Source organism: Arctopsyche grandis, chromosome 4, assembly GCF_051622035.1.
Source record: "Arctopsyche grandis isolate Sample6627 chromosome 4, ASM5162203v2, whole genome shotgun sequence".
NCBI lineage: Eukaryota > Metazoa > Arthropoda > Insecta > Trichoptera > Hydropsychidae > Arctopsyche > Arctopsyche grandis.
In genome coordinates, this window is record NC_135358.1 from 12,541,591 (window position 1) to 12,556,699 (window position 15,109).

The following is a 15,109-nucleotide window of genomic DNA, read 5'->3' on the forward strand; positions in this document are numbered from 1 at the left end:
GGATTTAGTTTTTGCAAATATGTAAAAAATATTTTACACTAAATATAAAGCAAATAACAAAAATTAGCTTCGAACTGGAAAGGCCTATAGAAAAAGCTATTTAGACCAAACATCACCGATTGGCGATTGCCGCATAACCTCAAACGCAATCGGCTCTTGTGTCGATTATATTTTTTTTCATTTATGATGGCTCTTTCTTCAGTATTAACAGGTTTATAAGTATTCAGACTTTTTTTTAATTCAGAATTTTCATGCAGTCATGTTCAAAAATAAATTGCGAAAATTCTAAAGAATCAAAACTATATTAATTATGACAGCAAGTAGTCTCTTGATGTGGTAACGTTTATATTTTATTATTTACAGCGAAAATGCCTAATCTATTTAGGTCTGTTTTCATTCAGCCCTCGATACAAATGACTTGTCAAGTAAGTAGCCAAAATTAAAGCTCATTTTATTTAATCTTTACATTTTCATCATTTGATTTTTTGTTTTGTATACAATAGAGAATGCTCAGTTTGAGTTCAATCGATTTTGCCGCTCGTAAGGGAACTAGAGAAAAAGCTAGAAAGAAAAAAGTCAAAGTTGAAGTAAAAAAACTCGATTTTGCTTCAAGGAGATATGGATCTGCTAAAAAATCGTAAGTATTGATAATTTTTTATATTTATTACATTTAGATCAAAATACGTGAATGAAATTTTTTAGGAATAAGAAACGCGTTGATAGACACATAAGTGATGAATTGAAGCCTAACAGACCACCACCACACGTTGAAGTCTATGCTAGAAGATTTTTTAAACGTCAAGTGCATACCATTGAAGAAGCTGTAAATTCCATGAAAGAAACCCATCATCCTACTATGTTTAACGCTCCAGATGCTCTTGTGAATATTTTTATTGAGCTGAATATTGAAACAACTAAAAAGGTCATCATGTGATCTATTATCGAGTTCTCTAGATAGTTTCAAATTAATATTGAACGAATTTGTTTATATATTGATTGTAGAATCGTTACATGGATAACTTTTTCCGCACTGCTTTGTTACCTCATCCTTTTCAAATAAGTGAGGACAGGAGAATTCTCGTGTTTTGTAAGGATTTGGATTTGCAAAAAAAGGTAATTACAGCAGGAGCTACTGTAGCTGGTGGAACAGAAATAATTAAAGATATACAGGTATGTTTTCTATATCTTTTTTGGTATGTTTTATCTAGAATTTATCTAATCTAGAATTTTTTTTCACTCGGCTACCTCACTAAGTAGCCCATTTTAATAATTTGCACCTTTCATATTAGAAAAATTAGAAGTTCGCTATTCTGAAATATGAAATTTAGTTTATTTCTAAGAAAATATCTGATAAATATGCAATCATCTGAAGTCATTATCAGTCACGAGATTTGCTAGCAGTTTGAAAAGAATTGTATTAAAAAGACATCATTCTTATTACTAAGTTCAAATAGCTTGATAAGGAATTTATCACAAAAAATCCATCTTACTTTAATATAAAGAAGCAAAATGCACATTACGAGAACTCATCTTTTCTTTATACAGTCTTGAAGATTGTTAAGTTTGTGAATTTTGTTTTATGTTTGCAGCGCCTTGCAAACCGAATAAATGATCCCAAAATTTGCACAAAAATTGCGTGATCATAAGAATCCATACATCCATGCATCTTCATCTTTTTACATACATACATATATTTTCCAAAAAATGATTTAAAAAAAATCTCATTATGTAAATAATATAATATATATTTTCTTTTCAGTCTGGACAGCTCAAGTTGGTCGATTTCGATTATATATTAGCACATTCTCAAATATTGACCGATATTATACCTTTAAGGGGTTTAATGAAAAAGAGATTCCCCAGTGAAAAAATAGGAACTTTGGGACACAATATAGAAGAATTAGTAACTCAATTTCGTGGTGGAGTTCAGTATAAGTCGCAAAAAGATGAACAGCAAAAAAATTTTTCTAAAATCGTAACACCTATTGGAAAAGTGAGTTGCGATTTTGGTTTGTTTACATAATCATAATCATAATCAGTTTTTGAGATTTATTTAATATAACATTTGTTTTTAGTTGGGTATGGAAGTTTCACATCTAGAGGCAAATATTGATAAGCTACTTATAGATGTAAATGAAATGCGACCTAATAAACCGGGTCTATTTATAACGAAGTAATCATAAATATTTGTTTATATATTTATATGTGCATATGTATAAATTAGATTTTTATCGACTTCAGTTAAGTAATTTAAATTGAGAAAGATTCATTTTTTTATTTTGTTTTATAGATGCTATCTTACGAGCCCCCCGGGAACGGAAAAACTACGAATTAATCCATTTAATTACATAAGGGAACCTGAAAGTTCAACTTCAGAAAATAAAAAAACGAAATCTGTCCGGGTTGATGTGGATAGTGATTCTGACGATGAGATTGAGAAAGTGGAAGCTGAAGCAGCAGGAAATGTTTAATTTTATTTATTTGTTTGTCATTATTGTAGTTGAATTTATTTTATAATAAAAATATTTGCGTTTAATGATTTTTCTTTTTTATTTTGTTATTATTATGGATATGTTTAATGTTTTGCAATTGAAATATATTTTTCGACACCTAAATCAAAAATATATACTACATAGAACAAAGTGGTGGACATACGGCACAATGAAAAAAGTTTGCTGGGACCTGATGATTGAAATAAAATAAAAAAAAGAGGCTAGTAAAAATACCTAATGATTATTTATGTTGTAGCGAATGTATCACATCATCGATCGTTTTGCTGTAGTATTCTGATACTATTGAGGACTTCAATATCAGTATTATGCATGTGCCAATGGTGTCCAATTTCCTTATGTATGTGGTTATATGTACACATTTATGTTTCCGTAAAATATTGTGACAATATTTAATGTACATAAATAAATTTATAGTCTCATACTGATCGATAAAGACAATATGTATTCTTGTCGATTTGTAGGATATTTTAAAAAGTTTGTTCTCAATTAATTATATACATTAGGTATTGTTGAATCACTTGCCGCAAACATGAGCCATACGCTCACGTGTGCGACAATTATTACGAAAGTAATTTAATATTCACACAAATAAGTAAAAAAATAAAAATGTGAAATCAGTCAGAATCGCTCAAATTTTTAACAATTTCACGAAGAGCTGGTTTTCTCCAAATGGGAGCCTCCATGTTCCTGGGTGTGAAGAAAAATTTGAGTAATACATGGCATAAATACAATATAAAAAAAATGATTCTCGTTCTCTGTTGGAATTTGTGCAATGTTTAATTAGAGTCGTTGTGAAATATTTTTTGCATTGAAGCAAGCGGGACGGCTCGTCTTCGTGCAAATAAAATCCTTTTTTTTTTTACTTCATTTCATTTTTTATAAGGTTTATTTATTGTTTTAAATTTTTTTTTTTTTTTCAGTTAGGTTGCTTGCATCCGTTGCTTTCCGAAATTGGCCAACTCTGATCCTATAGTCCTGGTTTTACTGTAATGTTCTCTTTATCAAATACTAGCTGTATTACCCGGCTTCGCTCGGTATTTAAAATATAAACCGCTTAAACATGACTAATCTAATAGTAAACATTTTATTAAAAAAAAAAATGTTTTTTTATTTTTTTTCCTTCTAGGGCTTTGCCCTCGGCGCCCCCTGAGCCTTTGCCTTCTAGGGCTTCGCCCTTGGCGCCCCCTTGAGCCTTTGGCCTTTTAAAAATAAGTCTAATCGGCGCCTATGAATCGAAAAAAAATAAATCGAATCATTGGTTCGTTGACGGCTGCGCCCCGTAAACCGCTTAAACATGACTAATAATCTAATAGTTAACATTTAATTAAAAAAAAAAATTTCAGTTTCAGACTCTTCAGCCAGGAAGTTTTGCTTTTTCTGGAGCCGCTCCTTCCGTGAATCTTCCCTTGGATAATGAGATGCAAGAATTGGTATGTCTCAGGATGTCGCATTACATGACTAAAGTATTTAAATTTTCTTGATGGTTTTGGCAACTTTGTAAGGACCTTACGACATTATTGAACCTGGATTGCTATACTGTGAGTTGGCACCGATTCGGGTATGTTGGTGGATCCACTTTACTTCCTTCTCATCCGTCATATCAACTAGCGTGTCTACAACAACACCGTCGTTACATTCTTTCCGCCCTCCACGGCTGTAGCCAGGGGAGGCTATGGGGTGGTAGCCCGCTCTCTAAATATATAAAAAATAATATGTAATTATAAGAATATTATGACTCAGCTTATGAATGTTTCTGCTCTGGTTCATTTATAATTAAAATGAGTTGCAAAATGTAAAGAATATAATATTTCGGTAAATTTCATTGTTCTCGTTTTTTAAATACCGAAGAAAATTCTGCTTTCTGGTTTTAACGGTAATACATTTCATTCATCGTGGTCGTGATTTTGGGGACATAATTACATTTTTTTTCATAGAATTAAATTAAATGGTACATGTATCGTGATACAAAGATTTCTAATAAAAATGTTATATTAACTTTTTTTTTGTTATATAAAACTCATGCCAGGTGTCTTCAGATTTTTTTTAGTAATTGATATATTTATTACATTTTTTATTTTAATTCAATGTCTTTTTGTTCAAATTCCGAAGAAAAAAATGTTCATAAAAACTTTCATTTTCCTTAATAGAAGGAAAAATAGTTAAATATTCTTATTAATCTGACTTTAAAATCACAAATTTCTACATGTCGACAGAGTATACATCATCGGTGCACGGGTAATTTTTTAGCACCGTATGGGAAAGGTTAAATGCTTGGGGGGGGGGCTTTGTTTCAATCCCCGGAAGGATTTTTAGCTTATGTACTTCCTCTATTTATAAGGGGCATGAGCTATTCTCCACATAGATACATGTGTATTTTATCGGTCTCCGTCACGGGCCCGAATGTGAAACGCCCGAAAACGCAAATATCGGAAGGCAAAGATCGAAAATCGAAAGATCTTAAGTTGAAAGATAAAAAAAAGAGTGCATGGTAAACGGTACATACTCACTTAATTTGCGCGAGCAGGATACAACAGGAACAAGAGGAACAGGCTTTTCCTCCCGTATTAATGTGCGCGCGCAGAATACGGGAGGATAAGCTTGTTCCTCTTGTTCCTGTTGTATGCTGCTCGCGCAAATTAAGTGAGTATGTATCGTTTACCATGCATCTTTTTTTATCTAAGCTCGCTTTAAAGGTCACGGAATTTGACCCTTAAAGCCCTCAACATGAGGCCACCACCCCTCCGACGAATACAGTCCAAGAGACCCTTTCGTCGGAGAACGAGACGGTTGTTCATGAATATCGTACAAGAACAACTGCACATCACTGTTCTAATAAAAAAACCACACTGTGCATAACCAAGTACAAAATTAACAAATTTTTTTATCTTTCAACTTAAGATTTTTCGATTTTCGATCTTTGCCTTCCGATATTTGTGTTTTCCGACGTTTCACATTCGGGCTCGTCACGGAGACCGAGTTCAGACATATGATACGGGGTCTAAAATACGAAATTCCGAACCGATGCGGATATCTACAAATAATCGACGAGGTGGTCACCGACATCCGGGTGCGAACAAAGCATTAGAAAGAAAAAGAAACTCTTCTACCTCTCTTCGTCGACTTTTCAAAGTCCTATATAACGATATATAAAATACGGGTCTACCTCACGGGCCCGAATGTGAAACTCCCGAAAACGCAAATATCGGAAGGCAAAGATCGAAAATCGAAAGATCTTAAGTCGAAAGTTAAAAAAAAGGGTGCATGGTAAACGATACATACTCACTTAATGTGCGGAGACAAGATACAACAGGAACAGGAGGAACAAGCTTATCCTCCCGTATTCTGCGCGCGCACATTAATGCGGGAGGAAAAATCTGTTCCTCTTGTTCCTGTTGTATCCTGCTCGCGCAAATTAAGTGAGTATGTACCGTTTACCATGCACTCTTTTTTTTATCTTTCAACTTAAGATCTTTCGATTTTCGATCTTTGACTTCCGATATTTGCGTTTTCGGGCATTTCACATTCGGGCCCGTGACGGAGACCGATAAAATACACATGTATCTATGTGGAGAATAGCTCATGCCCCTTATAGATAGAGGAAGTACATAAGCTAAAAATCCTTCCGGGGATTGAAATAAAGCCCCCCCCCAAGCATTTAACCTTATTCCCTTATTCTGCGGGCGCACATTAATACGGGAGGATAAACCTGTTCCTCTTGTTCCTGTTGTATCCTGCTCGCGCAAAATAAGTGAATTAAATTTCGATCTTCGCCTTCCGATATTTGTGTTTTCCGACGTTTCACATTCGGGCCCATGAGGTCGACCCGTCTGAACTACTCCATCTTTCTCCACTTGATGACAGAAATAAATTCCCTACCTGTCCCTATCATGCCGAGGACGGCTTCGTTTGTGATTGTTTTGTTCCAGAAGGGTTTATCGGAGTTGAAAACGTCCTGGAAAAAGTGATGCGCAATAACGACAATGGGATGAGCGGTGAGCGGTGAGCAGTGAGCAGTGGGCAGGTGCGAGAGGTGCGTATTAGGGAACGGGCGCGAGTGCGCCGCGAGCGTCGCTTGTCGCGTCGAGTTGGCCGCCAGGGGCGGACCGCAGTCTTCGCAGAGGTGACGGCGGGCGGCCGAGCGGTCGAGCAGTCGAGCGCTTCCTCAGCTGCGGGGGCGGATTCCCCTCACAGCCGCCCCTCGCCCCTCGCCCCTCGCCTCACAGCCCCGCCCTCCCGCGCGCGCCCGGCGGACGGCGACGAGTGGGGCGCCGGACGCGACGACGCCCCCTCACCCTCACCCTCACCCTCACCCTCACCCTACCCTCACTCGAACGCAAACACGAACACGAACCCTCACCCACACTCCCACACCCCACTCTTCACTCTTCACAGCCGCCCCCCGCACACCGCCCCCCGCAACCTACGACAACACACATGAAGGTAATCGAAATGCCCCTTCGTCTGCCCCTCGACTGCGATCCCCTGCTCCTGTTCCTACTCACTGGTCACTGCTCACTGCTCATTGGCCACTTTCTATACGCGTCCGTTTAGGTTAAGAGCCCCCCTCTGGTGCGTACACAACAATACAATGCGCGCGCCGAGCCATTCTCACCCTTATTGACGCGCCTCGGCCTCTGTCCTCTGCCCACTTTCCCGTGCCGACTTTCACCTCTCCTTTCATACTTTCTTCCTCTTCGGTGCGTGTGCGTGTATTTTTAGCGATAAACAAATTCAGTGACACTTCGGCGTGCACTTTCCGCGCCGAATGCCTTCACCAGCGCCAAACAAACGCAAAACAACACACAATCTCGCTAGTCACCATTTTGTATCGAACTTTTAAAAATAGTACTTCCCCACTATGTGAAGGCATTCTTTTAAACGAAATATATATATTTTTTTTGTATTATAAAACAACTTATTCACTGTACCGTCCACCGAAGATGACGTGACATTCTCACAAAAGAGAGGATGTTGTGTGCAAAAAAACATGAAATGAAACTCCAATTGTCAGAAGAAAGTCAACTTCCGATATGGAAATTGGTTCAGCAACAATGGTCTACCATTTGTGGCATACGTCTTGTATATTGTCGGGCCGGATCAAATTGTGCAAGGAGGAACTAGACACGAACAATAACACGACCGTCGACTGTAATAATACGGTCTTAACAAACGACCCGAATAAAAGATAGGGGGCAAAAGATCAATCGTTGAAAACTTGTTTACATATAGAAAGAATAATGCCGTTGGAGTAACTGTTCGACAGTGAATTTTAGAGGACTGTGTCAGAAGACTGACGAATGTCAGTCGAAGTGGCTGATCACAGTTGGAGAATTGGAAAATAACTAGATTCTATAACATTGTGAAGTCAATCATCGTTAGGACTCAGTTGATCCACACTTTGACCTCCTTATTCAGAATTTTGATGCATGTGGGTAATAAACGGCGCCGAGTAACAATCCATCATCATTTGAAGGAAACTGATCAGAAACGACAACGTATTTGAGTCTCTTTCGGATACAATTAAAAAATATTACCCTCCAGAATCTGAATCATAATTAAAGTTTAAAATTACTCACATAATTTTTTTTCATTGTTGAAACAATAGACTAGTTTTTGTTTTTAATAAAAAAATATATATTATGTTTAAAAGAAATGCCTCTAAATAATAGGAAAGTATTATAAAAATTAACTTTAAAACCTTGCCACCTGGCTTATTATATATCAAGAAAAAAAATCGTTCCTTCAAAATTTTACCCAATACAGTTTTCTAGATGAAAATTATACGTTTATTCGCATACTTCTCCATTGCAATAACATAATTTATCTCACCGAAACGATTTGAATAAAATTCGTTTCAACTATTGTACAATCTGATCGCATTCTGCGGTAGAAATATTTGTATTTAAATTGTGCTATTTTGTAAGAGGCTAAAATTCTCATTGTGAGAATGTGAAATGATTCTACGTATGTGTGTGTGTGTGTGTGTGTTAATATCTAATGTGTTTCTCGTTTTAGACGTTTGAAGATTGTCAGCGATTGGTTTATGCCCAAAATGAGATCAGTAAATAAAAATGTCCAGATTCGATTGAAAAGTATGTGGTGGTTCAACGTTAACGGTACATTTGTGGCTATCAAATAATCGTACTGACTGGTGTTGTGCAAGTGTATGCACAATTGGTAGTATTGCACATTTAGTGTCGTCGGTTTCGTTGGAAATATAAACGTACATCGAAAAGAATTCAATGATCCATCATCGATAGAGAAAAATCATTTGTGAAAATGTTTATCTTGATAATTTGAATCGTATAATTTTAACTTGAATAAAACTACGAAAAGTTCATTCAAATCAAATATTTTAATGCACATCTTATTTATATACGTATACTACATTCGTTTTAATAATTTGTATGAACGTTTTATTTTATCCGATTTCTCTTTTGCATCTTTTTACTGTTTTCAATACGGACAAAAATATAATAGTGAAAGTTGTGAATGAACTAAAATCAAAAACGAAATTTTGACTTACCACTTATGTATATTACTAATTTATTTTGACCTCTGCGTTAAACAACAGGTCCTGTTCCTCAAAATGGTTTCATTTATATATATAAGTATATAATATGAATAAAACTTTAACGCATCATTGTTATATTTGTGCAATTTTAATCTCGGTAATTGTGCTGTGACAATATTTATTTTATTTTCAAACGTTATTTTACGTTTATATATGTAAATAATATAATTCGGTTAATAGCCACTCTGGTTTAAAAATATTCTATACATACATATGTATATCCGATTCTGTGAATGAAATTTTTTATATGTACAAAAATTCTTTATACTATATTGACTGTAAATATTTAGTTTACTTCCAAATTTCCTTATCACATTTGAGGCATTTTTTAGTAACAATTTAATTTGTCAATGATAATGCTAGTATCTTAATAACAAAAAGTAATAGTTACTCGTAATTTAATTTGATTGCCTATCAATGTATGTAGAAACCTATTTACGAGATAATAATTTCACTGATACTGTTTAGATTAATAACTTTCATATCGGTTTGATATCTTTTTAGTAAATATAAATAAATACACTATCATAAATAAAATTGTAAACATATAAAATAATGGAAAAAAAATGATCTCAGGATGTTTTCAAAATAGACCTTCAGTTTTATTTTTATGCAGTTTTATCTGACTCTTTCAATTGATGATTATACGTCTATGTAGTTTATTTTCGTATCCGCAAAATTTATCGCAACGCATTAAATCTTTAATATATGTTGAAGTTCATCGAGGTCAAATGATCGTAAAATAAAGTTTTCAGTTGTAAACAGATAGTCGAATTCATGTATTTGAATCGGTGATTGATTTTATTGTGTTAATGTTTTGTGGTTTGCCAAGTTAGCATCATTTTCCGACGAAAACTGTGGAGTGGACGATTCTTTTTTTAAATCAATTTCAACATATATTCATTATTGTCTGACGACGGTGTAGATTGAGACACCTGTGTGTATTTTAACTTGGAAATGCGAGCCGGTGTGCTAGTTTTCTCTATGAATTCGATTGCCTAAAATGATAAGTTTCAATGGTGTTTTAAACGTGACGTGATGATCTTTTGTTTGTGGCTTGGCGTATGTATGTATTATTTGTGTCGGTTGTTGTCTTAAGTGAATAGAATAATGTAGGACTTGAGAACTTGATGTTTGATTTGTTTTGCAGCATTCATCTGTGTCTATATTGCGAATTGATGAATATTTTACATTTGATTCATATGTAAACATCGTGCCCGAATTAATGGACTCGATTTATCTAAATAAATTTTCATATGAAGTGGAAAAAGATTTGCAATTTATTTATATTTTGTTTGTTACCGTCTTTTGGAAAGTGGTCTAATTTGTGTTCTTTCACATCTGGACCATTTATATATTTTCGTACGAAGGCACAAAGCATTTAGATAGGTATTTGGTGAAGTTGTTATTTCATATGGAATAATATTACCATTCTGACTGTAGCTTAACCTGGATTTCAATTATTTACAAATCCTACAAAGCCTTTATAGAAATAATTTGGAAAATAAAATTTTACAATTGCACCTGAATTTGAATGCTGAACTTTTTGGCTTACAAAAAATTTCTCTGTTGATTACGTTCTCGTTTTGGCCAGTTATTTAATCATACAGATATTATATTCACAGGACTCTTGGAATTCTCTTCCAAATTCATTTCAAAATCTTTTGTTCTGGTCATGGTTTATATTATCATCAATTATTTTTCCTAGTTTGCTCAATGATTAGCTGTGTAGTTATTAATATCATCTGGAATACGGTGGACGATTCGCCTCCACTCCTGTGTTTAGGGATGATGCCGCCAGTTCTATAATTTGGTGACCGCCTCTTTGTTCGTCTTCCCTCTGGTGTTCTGTTGACTACCAACTTATCTAGACTATCCACATTCTTCCTGATAATATGGCCAAAAGAATCCTTTTTCTACATGTTGTGAAGTCTCTGAAACTGTCAGCTCTTTGTAGATGGAGATGTTCAAGCGTCATTTCATTACAACACCACATTTCGAAGGCATCTAACGTGTCCTTTTCTCTCTTTTAAAGCGTTCGTGTCTCGACTCCATACAATGCAATCCAATGGATCACCAGAGATCGCACCAGACAGATTTTTGTTCTTCTTTCTCGTTTTGCTCAATGTTGATCGTCGTAGTCATTGCCTGTCATCTGGTACTAGGATCTGGTACACTCTTCCCGGTCCTGTGCCGTTGTTAAATGCAGTGCTTAGGAACGATCCTGTCACTTTTGATTTGATCTGACCATCTTGTGAGGGGCCGTCCTCTCTTTGGCCTTTAGCGATTTGCCTGTTTCTCGAGATTCTTCACATTCTCTCTGGCAATATGGCCAAAGTAGGAAATAATCTTTTTTCTATATGTTGTGGAGGGTCTCTCTGAAAGTGCCAGCTCTTTGAGGATGGAGATGTTTGTGCGTCTTGCAATCCACAGCACAGAATCCGTCTTCAACGCCACATTTCGAAAGCATATAATATGTCTCTTTCTCTCTTTTTCATCGCACTTCTTCGTTCTTCTCATCATAGAGTGGTTTTTCCATATCTTTGTCAGATTGACCATCGCCGTTTTCGCCATTCCTATTCCTCTGCAGATTTCTGATTGGCATCCTCTTTCTCTTGAGATCAAGGCACCTAGGTAGATAAAATCGTTAACTTCCTCATAGTCTTTGACAGCATTGGACTTTCTGAAAGATCCTAATTAATCAACAAGGAGGATTCATCAATTACATTTTTGTAATACCCATTAGTGTATTCCAAATAATACCTGTCAATGTGCCCTACATTGTAGCATGATATCGTTTCATGTTTTGTCATACCTCGTTCTGATGGTATGATCGAATACAGATCTAATATTCAGTTTAATATGTACAGTGTTTAATGTGACCACACTTTTTTTCCAGACACTCGTAGACGGATCGAATTTATTATTTATACATACAACTTTGTTTTCGTACCACCAAGATACTCGATTATTTATTCTAAAATATATAATTTACCTTGGATTTATTTTGTTGTGAACGTCGGTGTTGAAACTTTGTATTCTAATATTGTGTTATTTGTTGTTGCAGGTGATAAGATACAAGAGTGAATACAGATATTACAGATGATATGTCTCGCAACAAAGAGAAATATGAAGCGGCCGGTCGCCGGGCATACACGATCATGCCCGAGACGGAGAGGGCGGCTGGCCGGCGCGCTGCGCCATGGACGTCTTTGGAGGTGACGGGTGGAGTGCGAAATTTGGCACCAGCTCTTTGGGATATGGCCCACCTGACGGCGCTCTACCTCAACGACAATTGCCTGCAACGGTTGCCACCTGATATTTCTCGTTTGGCCACGCTGCGTACCCTCGATCTGTCCAACAACAAGCTACGTAGTCTGCCTTCGGAAATTGGCGACCTCGTCCAACTCAGGTAGCTAGTCTACGATAGTATGTAGTAGTGGAAGGTAATGGAATTGAAATAGTACGAGTCGGATGTTTTTCTTTATTGAAGCTATTGTTAATCTTAAATTAATAATAATTAGATGATAAATCATGCACTCTGTGACATTCTTATGAGTTTGTTCTTTGAAATACTTTTTTTTTTTTGATATTTCTGACATCAAGTATTATTGTGTTTTATTTGATTTTTAAATGCTTTTTATTATTATTAAATTATGTTGGCAAAGCATCTTATATCGTATAGTAATTTTAGTATTACATTATTCTAATGTTAATGTACAGCATAATATGAAAAAGAGCTCAAATGCCTTTTTTACATTTTTTATTGTGTTGTATGCATTTTTTATATACTATGCAGAGCTTAGTGTACATAAGATAGTTTTGATATTTTTACTAATTAGTCATGATGTTTAATAACATTTCGGTAGATATGTTGTTTTAATACTTTGGAATTCACAAGTTTTTAAATCGATAATTTAATCTGAGAGTATTTTTTTTCAATCAATCAGAAGTGTTCAATTCAGATATATTTAAAACTGAGATTGTTCTGCTAAAGGCATACACAGCATTTTTTGTTTTTTGTTAATAGAATTGAATTTAAATACGGATTTTTAAAATGTTTTTATATACTCAATTCTATCCACAACAAAATCGTGGAAGGATTCATGGCTAACCATGCATATAAATGTCATTTTTTTTATTCTGAATACTGATGACTAATACGAATTTAGTTAGTATACTAACGTATTTTTTTTCATATTTAAAATAAATTTGTTTCTTCTATACTATAAAAAATATGAATGTGATTCAGATTCTCAAGAAATACGTAAGATGATCTTCAAATAAGTTTTCACATACGGTAGACGTTTCTTTGGTAGACTTGTTGTTATTTAATTTTCAAGCTTTATGTAAAATCTGCGAAGAAATGTGTCAATTGAATAAATTCGAATTCCATTTGAATTACTTTGAATTGTAAAGTTTTAAAATTGTATGCATGATTAATAAAGTTTTTTGTACCGGTGAACCTACATAGGAATGATGGAATGTTTTGTATAATTTAAGATGAGCGTCGATTTTGAATACTTTTTTTGAATTTATTTCAGAGAGCTACTTTTACATCACAATTACCTACGTGTTCTACCATACGAATTGGGCAAATTGTTCAACCTTTGTTCGCTCGGTCTTCATGGGAATCCTCTATCGAAGGAAATTTTCAACCTATATGGTGACACCAACGGCACACACAAGCTGCTCACCTATTTATTGGATAGTCTTCAAAGTAAGTGGATTTTCATTATATAAATGTGGTTTTACCAGGCTACGCTCGTTATTTGTAATATAAATCAGGTAAACATGGCTAATCTAATGGTAAACATTTTACTAAATTTATTTGAATAGTTTTATTTTATTTAAATTTATTTGAATATATTCATTTGTTTTTTTTTTTGTTAAATTTAACGTCGCGGATTCTACCACCCAAACCTTACATAGTTACATACATTAAACCTTACAAAGTCTATCGAAATTATATATTAACTAGTATTTTTACCCCGCTTCGCTCGGTATTTGTAATATAAACGGCTTAAACATGGTGAAATTAATAGTAAATATTATTTGTTGTTTTTATTAAATTTATTTGAATCGAAAAAAAATAATATTCAATCGTCATCGTATAATTTGATTTGTTTTTAAAGCTCCAATCCAAACCTTACTACAACCTTACAAAGTCTCTTTCGAAATTATATGTTAGTTAATTGTATGTTATATGAAGATATATTAGATTTATAATATTGGGGAATTAATAACATTGAGACCTTATCTTATTATTCATTTATTTATGCAAGTATTCTGTTATTGTTTTTATTGACATTTGAACAAGTTTGCAACATTGGATTTTTTTTTCTAAATACAAAATTTGGTTGATATTTTTGATAGTTTCTAGTGAAGTATCAAACCATTTTGCCTTTAATTTTTCATTTTTACTCATAGATGTCAGCGTACTTTAGTTTTGTGCTAATATTATTTTATCATTAATTTTGTTAGTATAAAGATACAATTACGAAAAAACGTATAAAGTAAACCTCTTTAAAATTATTATAATCATATTATAAACTTGCCATAATGATATTCTCTATGTGCTTCAATTATTTGCATTTTTTTTTTATACTGTTTATAAGATCATCACAGTCCAGGATCTCGCTCTCATTTGAAACTCCTTTTATATATCGGTGACTCAAGATCTTAGTTTGTCTAATTCCCGTGTAACGAGAGCAATTATTCTACGATCTATGATGAATAGTCTCAATTAATCACTGGATTTCGTGTGAGCAATCCGCGCTTTTTGTTTTTTTTTGTTCTCTTAATTTTTTTCCCTCCAAGTCATCCATTCAAATGCGCGAGTTCGAAGGCTGTTTTTGGATGCCGCAATTTAAATCCTCAAATATCCCGCGTGCACGATCTTCGCGCATCTTCCGGAAAATCTTCTTCTGACACGTCCGTAGATGAGCGGCATTTTCGCACGTTTCGGTGCACCGCTCAATCATTGTTCACGGTCAATTTCTTCGAGTCGAGAGCATCTGCT

At 34.7% G+C, this 15,109-nt stretch overlaps 2 protein-coding genes across 2 annotated transcripts in view; both read left to right on the top strand.

Annotated features, from left to right (window-relative positions):
* The first annotated feature begins 90 nt into the window (after positions 1–90).
* On the top strand, positions 91–2,540 carry mRpL1 (mitochondrial ribosomal protein L1). Its single transcript, XM_077429252.1, has 8 exons — positions 91–211; positions 364–425; positions 504–637; positions 703–922; positions 1,003–1,170; positions 1,760–1,993; positions 2,076–2,173; positions 2,291–2,540. The coding sequence occupies exons 1-8, from the start codon at positions 184–186 to the stop codon at positions 2,469–2,471; spliced, it is 1,125 nt and encodes a 374-aa protein (XP_077285378.1). The 5' UTR covers positions 91–183; the 3' UTR covers positions 2,472–2,540.
* A 3,992-nt stretch (positions 2,541–6,532) lies between these two features.
* twin (CCR4-NOT transcription complex subunit 6-like twin) overlaps positions 6,533–15,109 on the top strand; it is a 96,627-nt gene continuing 88,050 nt past the window's right edge. The window contains exons 1-3 of the mRNA XM_077429603.1: positions 6,533–6,953; positions 12,155–12,499; positions 13,632–13,807. Of these exons, the coding sequence (XP_077285729.1) occupies positions 12,195–12,499; positions 13,632–13,807 (481 nt within the window). The 5' untranslated portion in view covers positions 6,533–6,953; positions 12,155–12,194. The remainder of the gene's footprint in view (positions 6,954–12,154; positions 12,500–13,631; positions 13,808–15,109) is intronic.